Source organism: Tiliqua scincoides, chromosome 4, assembly GCF_035046505.1.
Source record: "Tiliqua scincoides isolate rTilSci1 chromosome 4, rTilSci1.hap2, whole genome shotgun sequence".
Taxonomy (NCBI): domain Eukaryota; kingdom Metazoa; phylum Chordata; class Lepidosauria; order Squamata; family Scincidae; genus Tiliqua; species Tiliqua scincoides.
The window spans coordinates 145,603,449-145,625,919 of NC_089824.1; the positions used below are offsets into that span (position 1 = coordinate 145,603,449).

Genomic DNA, 22,471 nt, shown 5'->3' on the forward strand with positions numbered 1-22,471 from the left:
ACACAGAGTTATTGAATACACTTATCCAATATTCGATATTGGTTATGTTCTATTCGTTGTTGGCAACCTTCAGTCTCGAAAGACTATGGTATCGCGCTCTGAAAGGTGGTTCTGGAACAGTGTCTAGTGTGGCTGAAAAGGCCAATTCGGGAGTGACAATCCCTTCCACACTGGGAGCAAGTGCAGTCTGTCCCTGGTCTGTCTCCCTGGCTATGGGCCTTCCTTCTTTGCCTCTCAGCCTCAGACTGTTGGCCAAGTGTCTCTTCAAACTGGGAAAGGCCATGCTGCACAGCCTACTGTGGGAAGTGAAAGAATTTTGTCCCTGCAGCTCCAGTCATCAGCAGGACCTGTCACTCTCATCAGTGCTTATGTTCTATTGGGTTTACCAAATATTCAAAAACATTCATTCCACAAATGACATTGGATTGCATTTTGGAATTTCATTCAGGATTTTAGGAAAGGAAGATTCTACCAAATGCCTTCTTAAGTATAGTTGAATATGTCTGCAGAATGAATGGAGATTCAGTACGTTCATGAACATTTTCATGTAAAAACATATCCTGGCTCAGCTAGAGCTGAGCAAAAAGGAACAAAGATCCAAGAACCAACAGTTTTCTAGTTACATTTGGAGGACAAAGAGAAGCAGAAACTGAATCTGAGCTGTTGCCAGGGCAGAACTGTGAAATGTCTAAAATACAACCCAGCACAGCAGAAACGACACAGATATACGATTCTTTGAAGAATTTCTGCAGGAAATCAAGGATAACTATCTTTAAAGGGATTTTATGCTGCTGCCCATCATAGGAGAGCCAGAGTTTCCTTCCACACAAAATCAATAGCAGTCCCTGACTTCCTAATGGACTTCATGGATAACTGCATCCTAATGTTGTCTGTGATACCTTGTTCAGCGATAACAGAAAAAAAAAGAAAAAGAAACTTAGCCTCAAAGCCTTGTCTATCCTTTACTGGCAGAAACTACCTTTTCTGAGCTGAGGTACACAGCGATGCATTTTAAAGATTTTTATTTCATTGGAACCGAGGAAGCTTGCAACTGAATTTGTATAGAATTAAAGCTTTGTTTTTATCATGGTAACATTTCTGAGATCATAAATCTCAAGCTTGGTATTCCTTGTTCTCTCGGTGTCAGAAGGTGACACCGAAATGAGACACTTTCTAAGTGTGCCTGGGTTGAGCTGAATTGTTTTTCTTATGTGGTTCTATCCTCTGTGATCTATAATGCTGTTTTTCATGTAGAAACCATAAAGCCAAGAGTGTAATACCTTTCTCATAGGCCCACATCAAACAGGTCTGCTCGTCTTTTTCACCACTAGACCTGCTGGGATCACAAGCGACAAGATTCATATCAGCTCCATTGTCCAGTAAAAACTGGACAAGACGGATATGGCCATGATAGCAAGCAGAATGTAGCCCTAGAAAGATAAGCAGGGAAGGGTTCAGGGAAGAGAAGGAAACAAGCATAGCCGTAAGCAAGATTTTTATAGCAAAGTAATCAGGCTTGTTGTAGAACTATAAAATTCATATATTGATTTCCTTGAAAAAGGAATTTCTTATAAAACAAATTACTCTATCTCTAAAAAAACACTGTTCTGTCGTAAGTCCCTCTCACCAACCTTGTGATACAACACTTATACGATCTGCAAGAAAAATCCCACAGTTTTGTATGTAACAGAAAGTGCCAAGAAGCACACTTTTTGTGTTTTTGATGTCATGGACCAAGGGAGATGTGTAAGACCTAGGTGTACCTCAAGTGGATGCACTTTCCCACAGGGGAGATCTGCAGGTTCTCCTTCAGCAATTTATATTGGGAGTGTGGAAGGAGAATGCAAAAGTCATTTATGAATTTTGATTGGGCTCTCTTAGCAATCTTGGAAAGGTTTCCACATTTATAAAGTAGTGATAATGTGAGCTTTCTGTTGCTAGTTTCCTTCGTTAAAAAATGAAGAAAGTCTTGTTTTAGAAGATGCTCACTGTATGTCTATGATGCAAAACAGGAATGGCCAACTTAGGCCCAAATCCTGTCCAACTTTCCAACTGACACAGCTGTACCAATGGGACATGTGCTGCATCCTGCAGTTGGGAGCAGTCACTGAGACTTCCTCAAGGTAAGGGAATGTTTGATCCCTTACTTTGAAGCTGCATTACCCTTACCTCAATGCTGGAAAGTTGGTTAGGGTTGCACCCTAAGAGGTCCAGAGACAACATTTCACACACAAGGTAGTTTGGTTTCATTTCTACAGTTCTTTGGAAAGGGATTTGGATGAGTGTTGCAAACATAAGCTACCCTATTCAAGAAATGACTCCAAATACAAAATCTGACTTCTTGCATAGCACGTATGACCTGGTGTTTATTGCTGGGCAACTGGATATTGATCTGGGAAGGGATTCAAGTATTCTATTTATTCAGAAGGAAATGTGGGATAGAAATCGTTCAAATAAATAAATAAATAAGCAAGCTTGCAGCTGCCTCTTTTTATCTTATCTTGCTAAAGTCTAATCAAATCAAGTGGCAAGCAGTTTAGACAAGGGAAGAGAATCCTATTTTCAATCAATGTCATGTGACACTTTTCACTGGGGTTGTCATTCCTATACCTAATTAAATTAGGTTTTTCTCAAATTAGCTTCTGAACTTTTCATGTTTTTATTTATTTATTTTTTTGCCTTCTTCTCTATGACTGTGTCTCTCTCCCACACACTCATGTGGACACATTCACACAAATATAATTTGATCAATTGGTTACTGAATCCATCAATCCATCCTTTCACTTTTACCTGTATGCCCATCTCTTCCTTGGTGGTTGATGCTCAACACATTTTGATCAAGAAGAAATTTCACCAGTTCTATATTCTTGCCATAGGTGCATGCACTGGATAAAGTTCAAGATAAAAATAAAATCACACCGGTGAACATTTATGATGTCTATCCAACAACAACAACAAAAATCAACTTTTTTTGCTTTTAATACTATCTAGATGTTATTGTTTCTATTGTTTTAGTATTTTAAGCTTTTAATGAAAATGTCAGTTATACATATTTAAAAAAAACAACAAACTAGCAAAAAAATGCATGCAGAGCATGTACTGTGTATATTTCTGCTATATTTCTCATATAATATATGTTGGGCCTCCGGTGGCCCAACACGGAGGCTCCTGATTCTACAGCGACCCAAGGATTCTATGGTGACCCCCCACTGTGGGGCTACTTGCCTTATCTGAGGGAAGGAAATGAAAATTCCACTCCCCCGAGGAGCTGCTGGCAGCTGCCCTGTTGTGTATAGGATGCAGTGGCAGCCATTTTGGCACCACAGCAGTCCCAGCCCAACAGAGAGCTCAGGATTGGGCTGCCCAAAAGTACCTATATGCACTGTTCAGACAAACTACCTGTATTTGTGAATGTCATCCATGATTACACATCAGTGAGCATATGCTAGCAAGATACAACACCTCTACATTTCTAGCTCCATCAGGTGGAGACTACAGTCACAAGCTTATCTGAAGTGGATAACAGAAACATTAAGTACTGTAACATCTTGCCCACTTTATAGTTCAGGGGTGGCCAAACTTGCTTAATGTAAAAGCCACATGTGATAAACTTCAGATGTTTGAGAGCCGCAATATTTAAGAAGCATTAAAATTCTTAAATATATTTTCTCACCATGAACATTAAACTTATGTTTTAATCTGGTGGATTCTCAGTTTATACCCAGTAAATAATTATAAAGCTTGAAATTTTTTTATTTACCTTTTATATTAACAGTGATGCAAAAAAGGAACTCAGCCAAGGTACTTCTGAGAGCTGCACATTATATATCCAAGAGCCGCATGGGCTCAGGAGCCCTGGTTAGCCATCTGATTATCATTTTACATTGGCACAATACTAGGTGTGTCAATGTGCTATTAGATTAGGAATTAGGAAACCGGGAGAACTGTGAGTGCAACATTCCTTTGAGGACCTAGTGCTTATAATTGCATGTAATAAGCTAACAGTGCAATCCTAACTAGTGCTGGAGCAGGCAGGCCAGTGGGCCTGCGCTGCATCCAGCACAAGTTTGGGACCAGAAGAGGCACAACCTGACAAGGGGAAAACCCTTATCCCGTGTTGCACTGCACTGGCCATCTGATCATGTGGCACAGATCTGAGCAGAATGGAGCAGCCAGGGACCACTCCATGCCACCTGGGAACGGGGTCAGGATCCCGTACAACTGCCAGATCCTGGCCCATCTCCTACTTCCTGCCTGCCCCCAGGAACACCTGCTGCCTGCCCTTCCCCACCCTGAGATGCCTCTTCCCTGCCTCTTCTCTGCCTTCCCCACACCCCCTCCCAGATCCCTGCATCGGCTGAACTCGATTGACCGAAACTTACTCTGCCAGGCCTGGATCCAGTGCAGAAAGGCCAGTGCAAGGAGTTGCGCTGGCCTCCCTAACCTCTGAGTCAGCGCAAATGTGCCTTATGACACGTTTGTGACACTCCAGGGTTGGTGCAAGTGACTTGTGCTGGCCTAACCCAGGGTTAGGATTGCGCCCTAAATATTGTAGCACCTAAGACTTTTATGTCAGCACACACTTCATGGATTAGAGTCTACTTCAGACTGAGTTGACTCTACTCCATAGACACTTGTGCTGAAAGAAACCTGATGGTCTTTCAGGGGATACAAAACTCTGTGTTGCCTTTTTGATTTTGCTGCAAAGGATTACCACAGCTAACTATGAAAGTTCATAGTACATCTTGCCACACTTTGCCACCTTTTACGGATTGGAACTTTTGTATCTATCAACTTTCAGCTCTTATATCAGAATCAGACAATTGTGCCTGCACATTCTGATAATTTTGTTTTTGCTTCATTGCTAGACTTCTCATATTATGGATCTGGAACAGATGGGAGTAACAAAGTCTTTTGGAAATGCAAAGAATTCATGGACAAACTTGGTCATTAAGGAGGATGTCAGGAAACTCAATTACAGACTTGATCGCTGGCACACTTCAAAAAGAAATACTCCCCAGATGTTTGAAAGATCAAAATAAATGTTATCGTATTAATTACCACTTCTACAGCACATTTTGGGTGCAAAATACTTTACAAGTATTATCTTTCACATCTTCACCATGGTATAAAACTCTGAAATTCTCATTTTACAACTGAGGAAATGAGATAATGGCAGATCACGAGGAGACTGTTTCTGAGGGGGGAAAGGTCACATAGGAAGTGACTGCTTAATTCTACCTTCTCTAGTCATATTTCAGCTCAAAATCTACCTCCTCAGACTGCATTTTCACCTGTGAGAAAAAAGATTTGCAGAAGCCACACAGTCCTGCTATCTTTTCCTCCATGTGTGAAAAAAGCAAACTGGAGAGGGAGATTTTATGTTGAAAAATGACAGGAGAAGAAAGAGTCAACCTCTCCCACTCCACAAACCCTTCCTCCACCTAGAACCAAGACTGATTGGTTCTCCAAGACTATGATGTGGACTCCTATTCTTTTTTTCTATTTCAACTAGTAGTCACAGGGAAATCTTTCATCACCTCTGTCACAGATCTAATCCAAATCACGTCTCTAAAGTTCCTATTAGCCGTGGACAAGAAACCTCACTTCTGTGTCCATAAGCTTTTCACTCCATGGCTAAAAGGAACTTCAAGGATATGACAAAGTGAGCATCCTGCAGCACTGCCAAGACTGCCAGAGGTCTACTTGGGGGAAGCCCCAAGTGCCACAATGGGGCTTGTCAAGTCTGTGCCAGCTATTCTGTTGGCACAGAGTTGAGAGACTACATGTCAGGTAGGTAGTCAGGCCTACATGTCAGGCCTGACAGAGAGTTCATGATCTAGTAGAGCAAAGCTCAGCTGGTTTCACGCCCCTCCCACCCCGGCTCCTCCCATGCCCTGCCCTGCCCTGCCCTGCCCTGCCCTCCCCTCACCCTCCCTCCACCCCTGAACACCTTCTCCTGCTTCTGAGGCCCTCACTTCTGCCTAGAACTCTTACCTAGCTCTGGGTGGTGTCTGGGGGCACTGGACTCATAGCTGATTTCACACTGGGTGTCACGGACATGCCTTATGGCACGCTTGCAACACCCAGCACTGGCTCTGGAGCTCAGCACTGGCACTGGCACCATTTAGGATTGGGCCCTCGGTCCTCAATGTTTGCCAGTAACAGTCTAGTCTTGCAGACATCTAAAACTGGGTCTTTGGGCACAGGCGTATAAATGGCTTACCTGTGAAAGGCAGTCTCACTGAAGATATTCTCCTTAGTGAGACTTTCTGATCCAGAAAGCTGAATTAATTCTTGCACAACTTCAAACTTTCCACTGTAGCAAGCACTGGGGAGGAAAATGTCAGCAAATGTTTTCAATAGTAAGAGAGAGTGGGTGATAATACAGGTTAAGAAGAAATGTCCTGCATTGTGGGTTACTCACAGGTGCAGAGCCGTATCTCCGTAAATATTAACCACATGTGGCTGGACTTCAAAATTACTTTGGAGCAAGAATTTGACTAATTCATGATGTCCAAAGCGAGAGCAGAAATGGAGAGGAACATGGTCTTCATTGTCTTGAGCATTTACTGCCATTGAACCAGAAAGAGAAATAAATAAGCATGTCATATTTAAGCAAGATTATTTCTTATGATACAAAACCCTCATCAGAGGAACAGGGACCTGAAAGAGCCCAAATGGCCATCTAGAGCGGTGTTTCTCAACCAGTGGTATGGGTACTACCAGTGGTACTTGAGGTGGTGTCCGGTGGTACTCAAGGAACCCCTGGACTCCTGCTGCCCAGCAGTAAGACCAGGAACGCAGCACAATAAACAGCAGTAGGAAGCTTGGTTCGGCAGGCAGAGCTCCAAAGCATGTTCTTCTGCATTGGAAAAGCCCTTCCATCCACCCTGAGCTTCTAACAGCACATTCCTAACTTGCACTGGAACAGGTAGGCCAGCAGGCTTGCGCTGTATCCAGTGCAAGTTTGGGGCCAAGTGTGTGGCTCAGCCAGTGGCAAAGGGAAACTTTTTTCCTTACCCCAAGGAGAGCCAAAACGGTCCCAATGGGCACAGATCCAGGCAGAGCGGAGCAGCCTGGAGCTGCTCCGTGCTACTTGGGGAATGGGGATAGGATCTGGCATAAGCACCAGGTCCCAGACCCGCCTCCCATTCCCCACCCACCTGCCCCAAGTAACACCCACCTCCCGCCCTCCCCCTGCCCCAGAATGCCTCCCTCCTGCCTCCTCCCTGCCTCCCCCACGCCCTCCCCAGACCCCTGCGTTGGCCGAGCTTGGCTAACACAATCTTACCATGCTGGGCCTGGATGGGAGGCCAGTGCAACTTCTTGCACTGGCCTTCCCAACTCTTAAGTTGACACAAACACACCTTATGGCACGTTTGCGACACCCTCAGGTTGGCACAAGTGACTTGTGCCAGCCTAACCTGGGGATTAGGATTGCACCCTTACTGGTGTTTGTCGCATTGCACTTGGCCTCCCAATCCAGAAGTAGCTGGCAACGATGTCATTGCCAGTTACTTCCAGTGGTACTTTGAATAGTTGGACTATGTAAAGTGACATGGCGGCGGACAAACATTGAGAAACACCGATCTGGATTAATTCCTTCCCTCCGATGAAGCAGGTTCATCCATTCCTTGCTTCCCAGAGACAGACTGGCTCAGTACAGACCACAGTATATCAAAACAGGAAGGTGGCAGCAGACTGACTTTGGCAAGTGAACACCATACTGTTAAAAAAAGGTCAAACAAAACACACTAGAAAGTGGAAGTAGGTTTATTTCTTGGTAAGCAAATGTGAGAAAAAAGGCTACAGACCTCCTTTTTTAAAACATGAAAACCCAGACAAGGGACCCTGATGGCCTGATCATATCCTGGGCCAGCACCGGTCTCCCATTTGCTGCTTAGGAGACAGCCATTGCAAACATGCTGTAAGGAACATCACTGCAGCTGGGAGAAGGGAGGCACCAGTGGGGAGGTCAGTGCTGGTGGGACAACCACTGTGAGCCAGCAGCAGTAGGTACTCTGCCAAGCAGTGCAGAGGCATTCCTGGGCAGAGGGGTGGCAGGGGAAGGTGCAAGGAGGTGAAACTAGATGGGAGAAGGGTGGACAGGAGAGCTGTTCAGTCCTGGGAGGGGGCGGGGATGGCAGCAGAGGCTGCCGCCAGATCCTATCTCCCCTCGTGCACCTCAAAGCCCTACATGAGTCTACTAGGATCTGCACTAGCTAGTGAGCTGGTCCAGATCCAAGCAAAGTCACCGGAGCTGCTGGGGTATGACATGGGATAAAGGAATCCGTGGCCCCTGAGGAGACCTCCAGCTGCCTCCCTGGCCCCATGGGATACAGCAGCAGCAGTTTTGATGTGCTGAACCGTAAGGTGGTACAGGATTGGGCTGCCCATCTCCCTGAATGCCCCCATGATCCCTATAGCAAGGACGCTAGGGAATAGTTAAGAGGAGAGAGAATGAGTTATCCACGGGCATCCAAGAAGCTTCATAGCTGAGTAGGGTTCTATGTGAGACTGTCCTCCATTTACGCCCTATACTCTAACCCCACCCTTGCTTTCACATATCATGACTTGGATTTTATAAAGTGAAGCTGCTCTATGCCACTTTCGCACAATTGCTCAGATAGTAATTGTTCAGTGCTCCAGCAATATTTATTGAATGCTATGGGGGGTTTCAGTCAAGGAAAATAAGAAAGCTTTGCTGAAATAATGACCTTTCCAAAAAATCTTGCTGCCTGCATATTAACAGTGGAGAGCCAACTTATGTTCCAAAAGACAGGGCTTAAAAGGAAACAAGCACCTGAGTTTTTTTTATATAAATGAATGGGAAAGCAAAGTTTTAGGATCAAGAAGCGATGGTCTGTGGCATGGAAAATCCAGATTAATGCTCTTACTGAATATTGACAGTGGAACAAGGCACAAGAACAAGAGCAATGCCAAATAGAAAGACTTATTTGAATCATGAACATGACAAAGGATAACACGGGCACATGGTTAGTGGATACAAGCAAGAGAGGAAATAAATTTTCTTTCCAAAATTCTTCTCCCAATTTTCCTCTATAAATACTGATGATGAATATTCACTGAATAGTCTTTGACTGATCATGTATTTGATATTTGACAGTATTTGATAGGTGACATTTAACGGTAGAATATAACAGTTGTCAGCTGCCAAAATCAAAACAAAAGAGAAACTAACATGTCTAATGCAATCAGATTTAAAATTCTGCAGTAACATTTCACATTCAAAATTTAAGAATAAACATGCACCTTGGGGCAAGCCAAAGGTTGCATCCAAAGGAAGTAACAACCCAGTCCTGTCCCCAGCCACTCCACAGCATGCAGTCATGTCAACAGAATGTGCTCTGCTTGCTAAGGTGGGAGGTGGTAACCAGAAGGCCAATGATAGACAAGCAAAAAGCTTTTTTACTTACTTCTTGGGCCACCTGGTCAGCAATGGGTCTCCTTGGATCCATGCCATTTATTTTGCTAGCATTAAGTCTGATGAAAGGTAGGGAGCACATTGGGCAGTGAAAGAGAGGATAACATCCCGATGCAAGCAGCTGACACTGTGCTCCCCCAAACCATTCCCCAGTTCCTCGCCCTCCCCAAACCTCCCCTGACCACCCATGCACCTGCACCTGCACCATCATGGTACCTGGGCAGTTCTGGTGCACACAGGGAGCAGCTGGCTATTTTTCCCAGTGGCTCTATTACACATGATGGCAATGCAACATTTGTGCCATCGGTGAGCCTTTATGACAGCGGATCAGAAGATCCGCTCATTGGATAGGGGCATTAGGGCCCAATTCTACCCAATTTTCCAGTGCTGGTGCAGTTGTGCCAGTGGGGTGTGCGCTGCATCCTGCGGTGGAGGGGCAGTCACTGGGGCCTTCTTAAGGTATGGGAACATTTGTTCCCTTACAATGGGACTGCATTGTGACTACACCGGAGCTGGAAAATTGGAAAGGATTGGGCCCCAAGTCATCTACCTGACTGAAATCAATGCAAATTGAATTCATCACAACCAACTTGTCTCATTTATTTCAATGGTGCTTAGTCATGAACAATTTTATTTGGCTACAAGCCAGAGATACTACCCCTGTAAATAACCCCACTGTTTTCTGAACATAAACATTTATGTATGAAGAGAGCCCTCCTGCTCAATCTTAGAGATCACTGTCAGATATAAGAAGGCAGTCTTTGCTATCAGCCACATACACTGATGTTTAGGAGCTACCTTGATTGCCGAGCTTCCCTCCCCAGTTGGGAAACTTGGTTGTGTGAAATTGATATGACCCAAGTGCCTGTGTGTGTACTGGGAAACAACACACCAAAAACAATAAACCCATCTCCAAACTAGTAGTTAACGAATCACTCAGCATCCACAAAGAAATGGTGCCGTTGCAACCGGTATATAGGAATTGGAGAACCTTTTCTGAAAAACCATAATTCCTGCTAAACAGCATTGCTTGAAAAATCCTTGATTATTCTCTTTGTGTTTCAAATAGACATTTACGTTTTTCTCCCAGCAGCGATGGTTGTGAGCATTGGATTTAACCCAGCGAAAGTTTAGTATGCATTTGAGACATCAGAACAGATGTATCTAAAAAATCTGGTGGACCCTAGTATTGTCACAAGATTGTCAACCCTTGAAATTGGGGAAGAAGGATCTGGTTCTGGAACACAGCCCTACAATAAAGGGTTGGAGCTAGCAGTAAAAAGGTAGAGCCCAGTGACTGTCCCAAAATGGCCTATAACCTTTGCCACTTGCCCACCTAGGAAAAAAACTAGAGAAATGGGATCACTTTTAGACAACAGGCATGTGGGCACACATAGGCTTCACTGAAACTAAGACCAAAGTCTACAACTGCTTAATTTTATGAGGGTTGTATCCAAACTCTGAAAACTAAAAACTGTGGACCAGACCCCTTAGGGAAAGGAATGACCTTTATCTTTTCCTCTTGCATAGGATTTTCCTCTTGAAAGGCACATTGGCATAAGATATAAAGGCCTTACCAAGAACAAGATGGATACATTAGTTATAAGTGGCAGTATGAGTTCATGTCATCACATCATACATCGTACATGTTCCTCATCAATTATAAAAGGATATATTTCAGAAGTGTTTTAGAGAGAATTTTTAAAGTGTACTGGGATGGCTCTTGCATCTTGATACCTGAAATACCAGTTGCTTTAGTTACCACGTATAAAAAATGTAAATGGTGAAAGGAACAGGAATAAGTAAAATATAATTAAAATATGCCTTAACAGATCCTACTAAAGGATCAGGTTCAAATACCAAGGACTCAGGAGAAGTGTTACTTCCATTAAAAAAAAAAAAAAAAAAAAAAAAAAAGCTATGGAAGTAATGTGGCAATGAGTGTGCATCAAAGAAGTTGGAGCTTTTCCCACAATTCTTTGCAGGATTCATGCCTTATTTCAATTGGCAGTCAAAATCCCAGGTGCACTTTTGAAAACCTCCAGACTTTGACATATTTGCTTGTATGAAACATGAAGGAGATGAGCAAAAATATGCAATGTATAATAGATTGCTATTTTAGTTGCATTTTCTACACAATGTTCTTTGAGTGGAAATGAGCAGTTGGAAATCAGGCAATCAATGCGAAACAGGGTCTGTAGCATTTTTGTTGCTACTGTGGCTGCATAAGGAACAATTAGGCTGGGGGCTGTTGCATGTAGGGGAGAAAGAACTAGAAGGACCAAGTATGCTACCGTGAGTTTATAAGTATTTATCAGCCTGTGTGGGATTTATATGTTTGAGGGAGATTTTACACACACACTCTCAAAATATATAAATCCCACAAATACTGTAGTCTTTGTCCTCTCTAAACAGCTGCAGTGTAGAAAGGCTTCTTTCAAACCCTCTCACCTTCTCTTCCACCCCAGAGACTGTTGTACTTGTAACTGGTATTGGGTTACAAATAGGAAAACATTGGGTAGCAAAACCATGGGCAGCTGTGAGATGATGGGCTGGACTAGATGGGCTCTGGGCCTGATCCAGCAGGGCTCTTCTTATGTTCCTAAAACAAATATGGCATGCACTGTCCAAGTAACCGCTACACTTGTATGGTTGTTCGCTGAGCTACAAGTACACCAGCAGCAGGTTCTCACACACTCACCTTCTCTCTCCTCTTCCCAGTTCCCACACCAAACTCCTCTGCTCCTATTAGTTCTCCCTGTATGCAAGCTGTGTTCATGATCTCACAGATGTAGGTTTGTCTCCTAGGGGAGGAGACCCAAAGTGAACAAGAGTGAGATTCTCCCAGCTAAGGAATGTTGTTCCTACCCCAAGTTGATCAGTGAGTCATCAAGGCCTCACTTCAGCAACAAGCTCCATCTACCCAAAATAGGAACCAAATCAGGACAGCAGAAGCATGTAGAAATTCATTGGCTTGCTTTGCAACTATACACTCCTATCAAATCTGCCAAATATTGAGGTTGAACACGGTAAGATTTTTCTGGTTTGAGAAGCTGTTATATTCTTAGGGCACAAGCCTAACCAGGTCTACTCAGAAGTAAGCCCTATTTTGTTCAATGGGGCTTACTCAGGAAAGTGTGGTTAGGATTGCAGCCTCAGAGCCCAGTGGCATAGCTAAGGGGGTGCAGGGGGTAGCAGTTGCACCGGGCATCAAGCTTTAGGGGGGCAACAAGCTGAGCTTGACACTACTGACCAAAATAGTGAAAATCTTGGTATGTATGAATAATACCATCATGTTATATATCATTGGAAAGGTAATTTAATGTGGAATGCAGTGCAATAAACTGCATTGGAATATCTTTATTCTATAAAACGTTATGGCCAATTAACCAGAAAATGAAAACACAGCTGTCTTGTGGAACAAAAAGTGGATTTGCTTAACTCCAAACTGATCTATGAAACTGATTGTTCTGAGTGTCAATGAGATGTTATTATGATACAGCATGGAATTAATAACTTTTTATTTATTTACTTGATTAAATTTGATTTTATCATGCAGGGCCTCTACAAAATCTTCTTTGACTCTGGGTAGCGGATAGCTACCCACTGACTGGGGAGAGGCAGCAGAGCAAGTGGTTGGTGAGCTACTGCGGGGAGGAGGAGGTGGTTTCCTCCCAATTTTAACTTTTTAAAAAGCCCAGGCATGATGTCACTTCTGGTTGTGACATCACATCTGGGGCAACATTTTGAGCTTGCCACTGGGCTACATTATCATTAGCTACGCCACTGCACAAACGTGCCATAAGGCATGTCTGCGAGTCCTACCGCCAGCCTACAGCCCGTGCTAACCCAGCACTGGGCGACCTCCACTGCTCGGCGGTCTCAAGACCGCTGAGCCGTGGCACGGTAAGTGAGGGATGGGATGAGGATGGGATGAGGATGGGGAGGTTAGAGAACAACAAGACAAAGGCAGGGTAGGAGAAGAAATTGGGAAAGGTAGGGTGATGGGATGTGATAGACGGTTTGGCACAATGAGAGGATGCGGGGACAAAGGAGCGAATAAGCAGCCCATCCTGGGGCATTCCGTGTATAAATGCTTTTATGCGAATGCCCGAAGTCTACGAGCAAAGGTGGGAGAACTGGAATGTCTGGTGACAAGGGAAAATATTGACATAGTGGGCATAACGGAAACCTGGTGGAATGCGGAGAATCAGTGGGATACCGCAATCCCGGGCTATAAACTCTACAGGAGGGACAGGCAGGGGCGTGTTGGAGGTGGGGTGGCCCTTTATGTTAAGGAAGGGATAGAATCCAGCAAAGTAGAGATTGAAGGTGGGTCCGACTCCACCGTAGAATCTCTGTGGGTTAAATTACCAGGCTTGTGCAGCAATGTAATACTGGGGGCGTGCTATCGTCCTCCAGACCAGAAATCTGATGGGGACCTTGAAATGAGGAAACAGATCAGGGAGGTGACAAGGAAGGACAGGGTTGTAATCATGGGGGACTTCAATTATCCTCATATTGACTGGGTCAATTTGTGTTCTGGTCACGATAAGGAAACCGGATTTCTTGACGTGCTAAATGACTGTGGCTTAGATCAGCTAGTCAAGGAGCCCACCAGAGGACAGGTGACTCTGGATTTAATTTTGTGCGGTACGCAGGACCTGGTTAGAGATGTAAACGTTACTGAGCCATTGGGGAACAGTGATCATGCTGCGATACGTTTTGACGTGCACGTTGGGGGAAGAATACCAGGCAAATCTCTAACAAAAACCCTTGACTTCCGACGGGCGGACTTCCCTCAAATGAGGAGGCTGGTTAGAAGGAGGTTGAAAGGGAGGGTAAAAAGAGTCCAGTCTCTCCAGAGTGCATGGAGGCTGCTTAAAACAACAGTAATAGAGGCCCAGCAGAGGTGTATACCGCAAAGAAAGAAGGGTTCCACTAAATCCAGGAGAGTGCCCGCATGGCTAACCAGCCAAGTTAGAGAGGCTGTGAAGGGCAAGGAAGCTTCCTTCCGTAAATGGAAGTCTTGCCCTGATGAAGAGAATAAAAAGGAACATAAACTGTGGCAAAAGAAATGTAAGAAGGTGATATGGGAGGCCAAGCGAGACTATGAGGAACGCATGGCCAGCAACATTAAGGGGAATAATAAAAGCTTCTTCAAATATGTTAGAAGCAGGAAACCCGCCAGAGAAGCGGTTGGCCCTCTGGATGGTGAGGGAGGGAAAGGGGAGATAAAAGGAGACTTAGAGATGGCAGAGAAATTAAATGAGTTCTTTGCATCTGTCTTCACGGCAGAAGACCTCGGGCAGATACCGCTGCCCGAACGGCCCCTCCTAACCGAGGAGTTAAGTCAGATAGAGGTTAAAAGAGAAGATGTTTCAGACCTCATTGATAAATTAAAGATCAATAAGTCACCGGGCCCTGATGGCATACACCCAAGGGTTATTAAGGAATTGAAGAATGAAGTTGCAGATCTCTTGACTAAGGTATGCAACTTGTCCCTCAAAACGGCCACGGTACCAGAAGATTGGAGGATAGCAAATGTCACGCCTATTTTTAAAAAGGGAAAGAGGGGGGACCCGGGAAACTATAGGCCGGTCAGCCTAACATCCATACCGGGTAAGATGGTGGAATGCCTCATCAAAGATAGGATCTCAAAACACATAGATGAACAGGCCTTGCTGAGGGAGAGTCAGCATGGCTTCTGTAAGGGTAAGTCTTGCCTCACAAACCTTATAGAATTCTTTGAAAAGGTCAACAGGCATGTGGATGCGGGAGAACCCGTGGACATTATATATCTGGACTTTCAGAAGGCATTTGACATGGTCCCTCACCAAAGGCTACTGAAAAAACTCCACAGTCAGGGAATTAGAGGAGAGGTCCTCTCGTGGATTGAGAACTGGTTGGAGGCAAGGAAGCAGAGAGTGGGTGTCAATGGGCAATTTTCACAATGGAGAGAGGTGAAAAGCGGTGTGCCCCAAGGATCTGTCCTGGGACCGGTGCTTTTCAACCTCTTCATAAATGACCTGGAGACAGGGCTGAGCAGTGAAGTGGCTAAGTTTGCAGACGACACCAAACTTTTCCGAGTGGTGAAGACCAGAAGTGATTGTGAGGAGCTCCAGAAGGATCTCTCCAGACTGGCAGAATGGGCAGCAAAATGGCAGATGCGCTTCAATGTCAGTAAGTGTAAAGTCATGCACATTGGGGCAAAAAATCAAAACTTTAGATATAGGCTGATGGGTTCTGAGCTGTCTGTGACAGATCAGGAGAGAGATCTTGGGGTGGTGGTGGACAGGTCGATGAAAGTGTCGACCCAATGTGCGGCGGCAGTGAAGAAGGCCAATTCTATGCTTGGGATCATTAGGAAGGGTATTGAGAACAAAACGGCTAATATTATAATGCCGTTGTACAAATCGATGGTAAGGCCACACCTGGAGTATTGTGTCCAGTTCTGGTCGCCGCATCTCAAAAAAGACATAGTGGAAATGGAAAAGGTGCAAAAGAGAGCGACTAAGCTGATTACGGGGCTGGGGCACCTTCCTTATGAGGAAAGGCTACGGCGTTTGGGCCTCTTCAGCCTAGAAAAGAGACGCTTGAGGGGGGACATGATTGAGACATACAAAATTATGCAGGGGATGGACAGAGTAGATAGGGAGATGCTCTTTACACTCTCACATAATACCAGAACCAGGGGACATCCACTAAAATTGAGTGTTGGGCGGGTTAGGACAGACAAAAGAAAATATTTCTTTACTCAGCGCGTGGTCAGTCTGTGGAACTCCTTGCCACAGGATGTGGTGCTGGCGTCTAGCCTAGACGCCTTTAAAAGGGGATTGGACGAGTTTCTGGAGGAAAAATCCATTATGGGGTACAAGCCATGATGTGTATGTGCAACCTCCTGATTTTAGGAATGGGTTAAGTCAGAATGCCAGATGTAGGGGAGAGCACCAGGACGAGGTCTCTTGTTATCTGGTGTGCTCCCTGGGGCATTTGGTGGGCCGCTGTGAGATACAGGAAGCTGGACTAGATGGGCCTATGGCCTGATCCAGTGGGGCTGTTCTTATGTTCTTATGTTCTTATGAGGGTGGGGAGGAGGCATTCTGGGGAGGGGGAAGGCTGGTGAAGAGAGGGCGGGGACAAGGCATAATCGGGAGGCAGGGGCAGGAGGCGTGCCAGGGAGGGAGCGGGGAGGTGGGTCCATTGGAGCTCCACTCCACTGGATTCTGTCCATTCGTGTAGGGCTCTGAGCCCTACGTGAACGGCTTTACCTCACCACTGCTGGGCTGCGTCCCTTACCTGGGAGAAGGGGATGAAAGTTCCCTTCTCCCGAGATGCCGCCCACAGCAGGCTGAGGCGTGCAGGTTGTGGCGGCAGCCGTTCTCGGCGCCACTGCAGCCGCGCGACCTGGGCAGCTCAGGATTGGGCTGTCAGTTATTTTAATTAAACCTTATATTTTATATTTACTTTTTAATTTGTTACCAGTCTCAACGTCTTCAAAAGGGTGAAACTCCCAGACCTCCAATGGCGAAAAATAAAAGTAATAAAAAAACTGGCTGTCAAGGTAATGGACTTTAAGTCAAAAGGGGAACAGCCATGCTTGCTGTTTGATTCTTCACTGAAGCTCTACATCATAGCTATAGGATGCCAGGCATTAACAGAATCCCTGACTGCAGAAGCATCCCTACAGAGGAGGAAAATCATATGGTATTTAATGCTAGCTGAAAGGAAAAATCCTAAGTGAAATCAGGAAACACTGTGTTTTTTTCCCCTCATAGGCAGAGACTGAAACAAGAAAAACAAGTCTTGCCAGCAAGACTCCAGCACCTTTTAAAAGTTGTGAAGAACTGAGAATTTGAGCAGTTCCTTCTGTTGTCAAATACTAATTCTTATACTGTTTCAACTGAAATAGCAGAATCCGTTCAATCACACAGTTGCCCCTGTGGCATACACGGCAGAGATTCCCAACCATTGCCAGGACGCCAGCCCCTTAAGGAGGGCAGGAACCAGACCAGGGACCTGTAGTGCCATTAGTATGGCATGTCTGGATTTTGCTTCTACCACTGCCAAAAGCAAATGAGTAAAAAAAATAAATCCATTTTTTACTTACCCATGTTTGGCAGTGGAAATCGCAAAACCCAGTGCCATTCTAACAGCACTATGAGTCCCCAGTTGGGTCACTTCCCCCTGTAAGGAGGTAATGTCCTGACCAAAAATGTGCACTCCTGCCCAGTAGGGGGGGAGAACATGACCCCCAGGTTGGGAACCACTGTATGGTAATGTGGGAACAAATCTTTAGGTTGTACATGTGTCTTTCCACTATCACATTAGGACCATCATGATGTTTTCATGTCCTTGGGGCTCAAGTTAGCTCAAGCCTCTTTCCTACACACCATCAACATTTCCTAGTGAAATGTGGCCTGGTTCATCAAAGCTCTCAAAGCCCTATCAAGTGCCTTCTTTTCTGCCCGTTGGCTTCAAACCAGCTATTGTAGATGTGCACTGCCCTGGGGTGAGAGAAGAGAATGTAGCAGGTGAAAACTGCTTAACTCACTTTTTCTTCCTTTCTGACACTGATATGAGACCTAGCATGACCTCGAGTATGAAACAACTTCAGTAGATGGTGTCCCAATTGAAGTCTGTGACATACTTGAGGATGCACAGGAAGAAAAAAACAAGAGGAACTATCTTGCAAGAAATATTCCAATTTGCTACCGGACTCCCCACATGGGTAAAGATTTTAAACATGAAACAGCACTGGCAGCATCTGACCTTAACTTGAGAGAGTTCCTATTGTGTATGAATAAGGCAGCCTGCTGTTGTATAATGGATTTTGCAAAATCCAATATTGAACTAAACAGTGACATTATAGTGCACTCCACTTATACCATGTGGGGTTCAAGAGACAAATAAGAGCAGTCAAATGTGTCACAGATAGAAATGAATAACATGATAGCTCCTTCCGACCACCACAGGTTAAACCAGTGTTCCAAATACCAAAAAAAAAATAAAAAATTTTTTTTAAATTTTAACCAGAATTGCACCAAAAGTTCACCTGCAAAAAAAAGCGGGGACGACATAAGGCTCAATTCTATCCGATTTTCCAGTGCCAGTGCAACAATGCCAATAGGGTGTATGCTGCATCCTTTGGTGGGGAGATAGTCACAGAGGCCTCCTCCATGTAAGGGAACCCTTACCTCAGCTGCACCAGTGCTAGAAAGTCGGATAGGACTGGGCCCATAGTGTTTTGCAAGGACCAGAAATGTCCCCTAAAGGACCCCTTACACTCTTTTACCTATTGGCAGCTCCCCAGTCAGTTGATACTTTGGCATAATTTTTTTTTTCTTTGTAACTGTCTTCTTCCTGGAATCAGTGATGTCATTACACAGTCAGATTTGCCTATATGAAGAGCAACTGAGGGCAAAAAAGACCAATTCAGAAGAAGGGAAATCTTTACTGAATTGCATTGCTCTCACACTGAACCAATCAGGGATCAAGATGATGATGTCATGACACCATGCAGCCAATCAAATTTGGCTACATAATTACACCATTGAGGGCAAACATTGCCATTTCAGTGAGCAACATTGCCTGTATCATATAACTTTGTTTCTGAAAGCATAAACTCATTTTTTCACATGAATATCCAGGAGGGCAAAAAAAATCAGGGAGTTTAAAAATTAGCACATAATGTACACAGAATTCTGTCAATCACAGTAATGTACACCAGCTGTGGAGGTTGGAGCGGGTTAGAATTATTTCAGTGATCCAGAAGGCAGCATAAACCTACAGTTCTGTTTGGTGAACAGGAAGCCATTTTCAATTGTTTACTCAACATTCCCTCCATGGGCTTTTAACTGTGGCAATGCTTAGTCGCTTTGAGAGACCGCTTCATATGAATGGTCACAGAGGATGAAACAGACAAAATCAAGGGGTAGCAGAGTCCATAATAAAGGTTCATTTGGTTATTGCTGGGATTTGAGAGGCAATATTGCCAAGAAATAAAGGCAGAAGACATAGAAACTAGGAGAGGAGCTCATAGAAACCAGGAGAGGAGCTCGATGTTTTTACTGACTCCACAGGATCAAATAAGCAACAAAAACTCTGTTCTTATCTGATTATCTGCCCCATGGTACCAGAAATGACCCTGGATGCTAGCAAATATCTACAGAGATGGGATCTTGAGTAGAGAGATTTTATTGGCAGCAATTTGATCAGCAGATGAAAATAAACACAAAGTTATTATTTTTATTAAATCAGTGGTTCTCACACATTTAGCACCGGGACCCACTTTTTAGAAGGAGAATGTGTCAGGACCCACCAGAAGTGATGTCATGACCGGAAGTGGCATCATCAAGCAGGAAAATTTTTCACAGTCCTAGGCTGCAATCCTACCCACACTCCCAGGAGTAAGTCCCATTTACTATCATTGTCAAAAGAATATACATAGCATCTTGTTAAAAGTACAGGTCTGTAACATTTCCGCAAATGCAGTCACATACCAAGGTAGCATCATATAATACGGTGGTTCTCACACATTTAGCATGAGGACCCACTTTTTAGAATGAAAATCTGTTGGGGCCCACCAGAAGTGATGTCATGACCAGAAGTAACATCATCAAGTAGGAACATTTTTCACAATCCTAGGCTGCAATCCTACCCACGCTTACCCAGGAGTAAGCCCCATTTGCTATCATTTTTAAAAGAATATACATAGTAGCTTGTTCAAAGTACAGGTCTGTAACATTTCTCCAAATGCAGTCACATACCATGATAGCACCAAGTCTAATATATTTAAAATAAAATATTGAAATGAATGGGGACCCACCTGAAATTGGCTTGTGACCCACCTAGTGGTCCTGACCCACAGTTTGAGAAATACTGTATTAAATGATACATTATTAAACCAATTCCCAGCTGTCCTGACTGCTGGTTGATATGATCCCCCTGCAGGAACTAGCAAAAGGTGTCTTAGGAATGCTTTCTACAGTTATCATCCCTTGACTCTTGCACATGTTGTCCTCGAACAAAAGATCACCTAAGTACTCAATTTTTGCACCCCTCTAGCTACACACTGGAGGTTAAGTTCTTCAGACATCGCCCATATGAGGAAGAAATGAGCATGATCCCAACTCAAAAAGGGCTGCACTCCTTTCATAATCTTATTCGCCTTCTGAAGTTAACATGCACACTTAACAGGCTGATGCCCAAACCTCTTAGGCCGAAATTCTATACACACTTTCCTGAGAGTAAGCGTCAGTGAGGACACTGGAACTTACTTGTGAGTAAACATGTACAGAATTGCACAGCATGTCCATTGCCTAGATCCACATTTGCAAGTGATATTCAGTTCACTTTACCTCAGACTGGGCTGGTCCAACTCCTTCCACTAGCAGTGCTGTTCTGCTTTAGCTCATGGAGGTAGACAGCAGTGTAGCTAGAGGGGGCAAAACAGTAAATACCATAGACTCCGCAAGGTACCCTGTAAGCAACACCTCTGATTCGCTGTCAGAGTCATTCCAGGCAGTGACGGCAATGCACAGATGCTCACTGAACCAGCATTGCCATTGCTGCCTGGAATGGCTCTGATGGCAAATGGGAGAAGCCACTTACACAGTGTGTTGCAGTGCCTGCAGTCCTTACCGTTTTGCACCCCTCAGGCTATGCTACTGGAGGTAAAGTTCCTCAGACATCGCCCATTTGAGGAAGAAAGCTGATCTTATTTTAATGGTAATATGTGAATATCCAACTCTCAACTGAGTAAATGATACAGTCTTCAGGTCAGCTCTGCAAGTCACCATCAATGTAGAGCTAGAAAAGGTCAAATTTGTTTTTTTCACCTTTTAATTTTTCCTTTCTGAGTTGCCTGCTTTGACTAATTCCTTATCTCTCTGTTTTACCATTGCAAACATATATTTTCCGGCTTAACTAATGAGAAGTAAAGGTTAAATTAGACTTGGAACATGCAGGTGCCCCTTTTTTTGTTAAATAGAATGTACATAGAATGTAAATAGAATGTAGGCCCTCAGTTTGGCTGTACTTGTCGTAAGAGGCGACTAAACAGCCACCAGGTAGATGGGACTCGTCAGCCTGGGAAGGCAGCTCATCTGAGAGAAGGAAAACTCTGATTCCAAACCTCCACTGCCTTGTGGCTACATCCAATTATGGAAAAGGCTTCAGGAGTCAACCTCGAGGCAAAATCCGGAGCCGGAGTCCCTGAGGCAGTTCGTGGCTGAACACAGTCATGTTCTGGCAACTCCTGCAACGCCGCTGGAACCAACTGTATTGGCTTCCGCCTTTCCATTGGACCATTTCAGCGACGTGAAGAGGGGGGATTTGCTGCATGGGTAACAGCCTATCCTCCATACCTACTTTACCCAGGCTTCGCGCACTAGAGAGGGCACTGTGTTCCAGAACCACCATTCAGAGCGTGACACCATAGTCTTCCGAGACTGAAGGATGCCAACAGAATGTACAGAAGTGAAATGACAGCAGGGGCATAAGAGAGCTTTAGAACATTGCTCCTGCCATGTTTCTGCTCTTGACTGCAGCCCCTCACATGTTATCTCAACTACAGGAAGATCCAGCATCCAAAGAGAGACTAGAAGCCCAATCCTTTCTCATTATCTTCTGTCACAAACCCAGCTAAGAGAGCACATGCTGCATGTAATATTGGGGTTGCTACCAGATGGCCTGGGAGAGGCAAGTAAAAATATTTATTCTTACTTCTCTCTCTGGTCCATTGATCATCAACGGGTCTCCCCAGACCTGTACCAGCTCTGTTGCTGACATAAGGCCGAGGAGAGGCAGGGAGCATGTCAGGCCAGCCAGGTAAACAGATCCTGGCATGCTCAGCTGCCACCAGGATCCAGCCTCAAATCACCCCCTTGTAGTAAATATAGAAGCACAGGCACTGAGCTTTGAGATGTCTTTGTATATTTGGCAAACCTGGCAGGCACACCTGCGACTGTGCACATGTTTTGTTGATATGTCGAGTGTTGAAAAGCCAGTGTTTGGGGAAAA

The 22,471-nt window shown here is 44.5% G+C and overlaps 1 protein-coding gene across 1 annotated transcript in view; it reads right to left on the bottom strand.

Annotated features, from left to right (window-relative positions):
* TNNI3K (TNNI3 interacting kinase) overlaps nucleotides 1–22,471 on the bottom strand; it is a 204,810-nt gene that overhangs the window by 127,950 nt on the left and 54,389 nt on the right. Inside the window, exons 9-12 of the mRNA XM_066623520.1 lie at nucleotides 6,428–6,572; nucleotides 6,227–6,331; nucleotides 2,791–2,885; nucleotides 1,281–1,430 (exon numbers count right to left, since the gene is read on the bottom strand). Of these exons, the coding sequence (XP_066479617.1) occupies nucleotides 1,281–1,430; nucleotides 2,791–2,885; nucleotides 6,227–6,331; nucleotides 6,428–6,572 (495 nt within the window). The remainder of the gene's footprint in view (nucleotides 1–1,280; nucleotides 1,431–2,790; nucleotides 2,886–6,226; nucleotides 6,332–6,427; nucleotides 6,573–22,471) is intronic.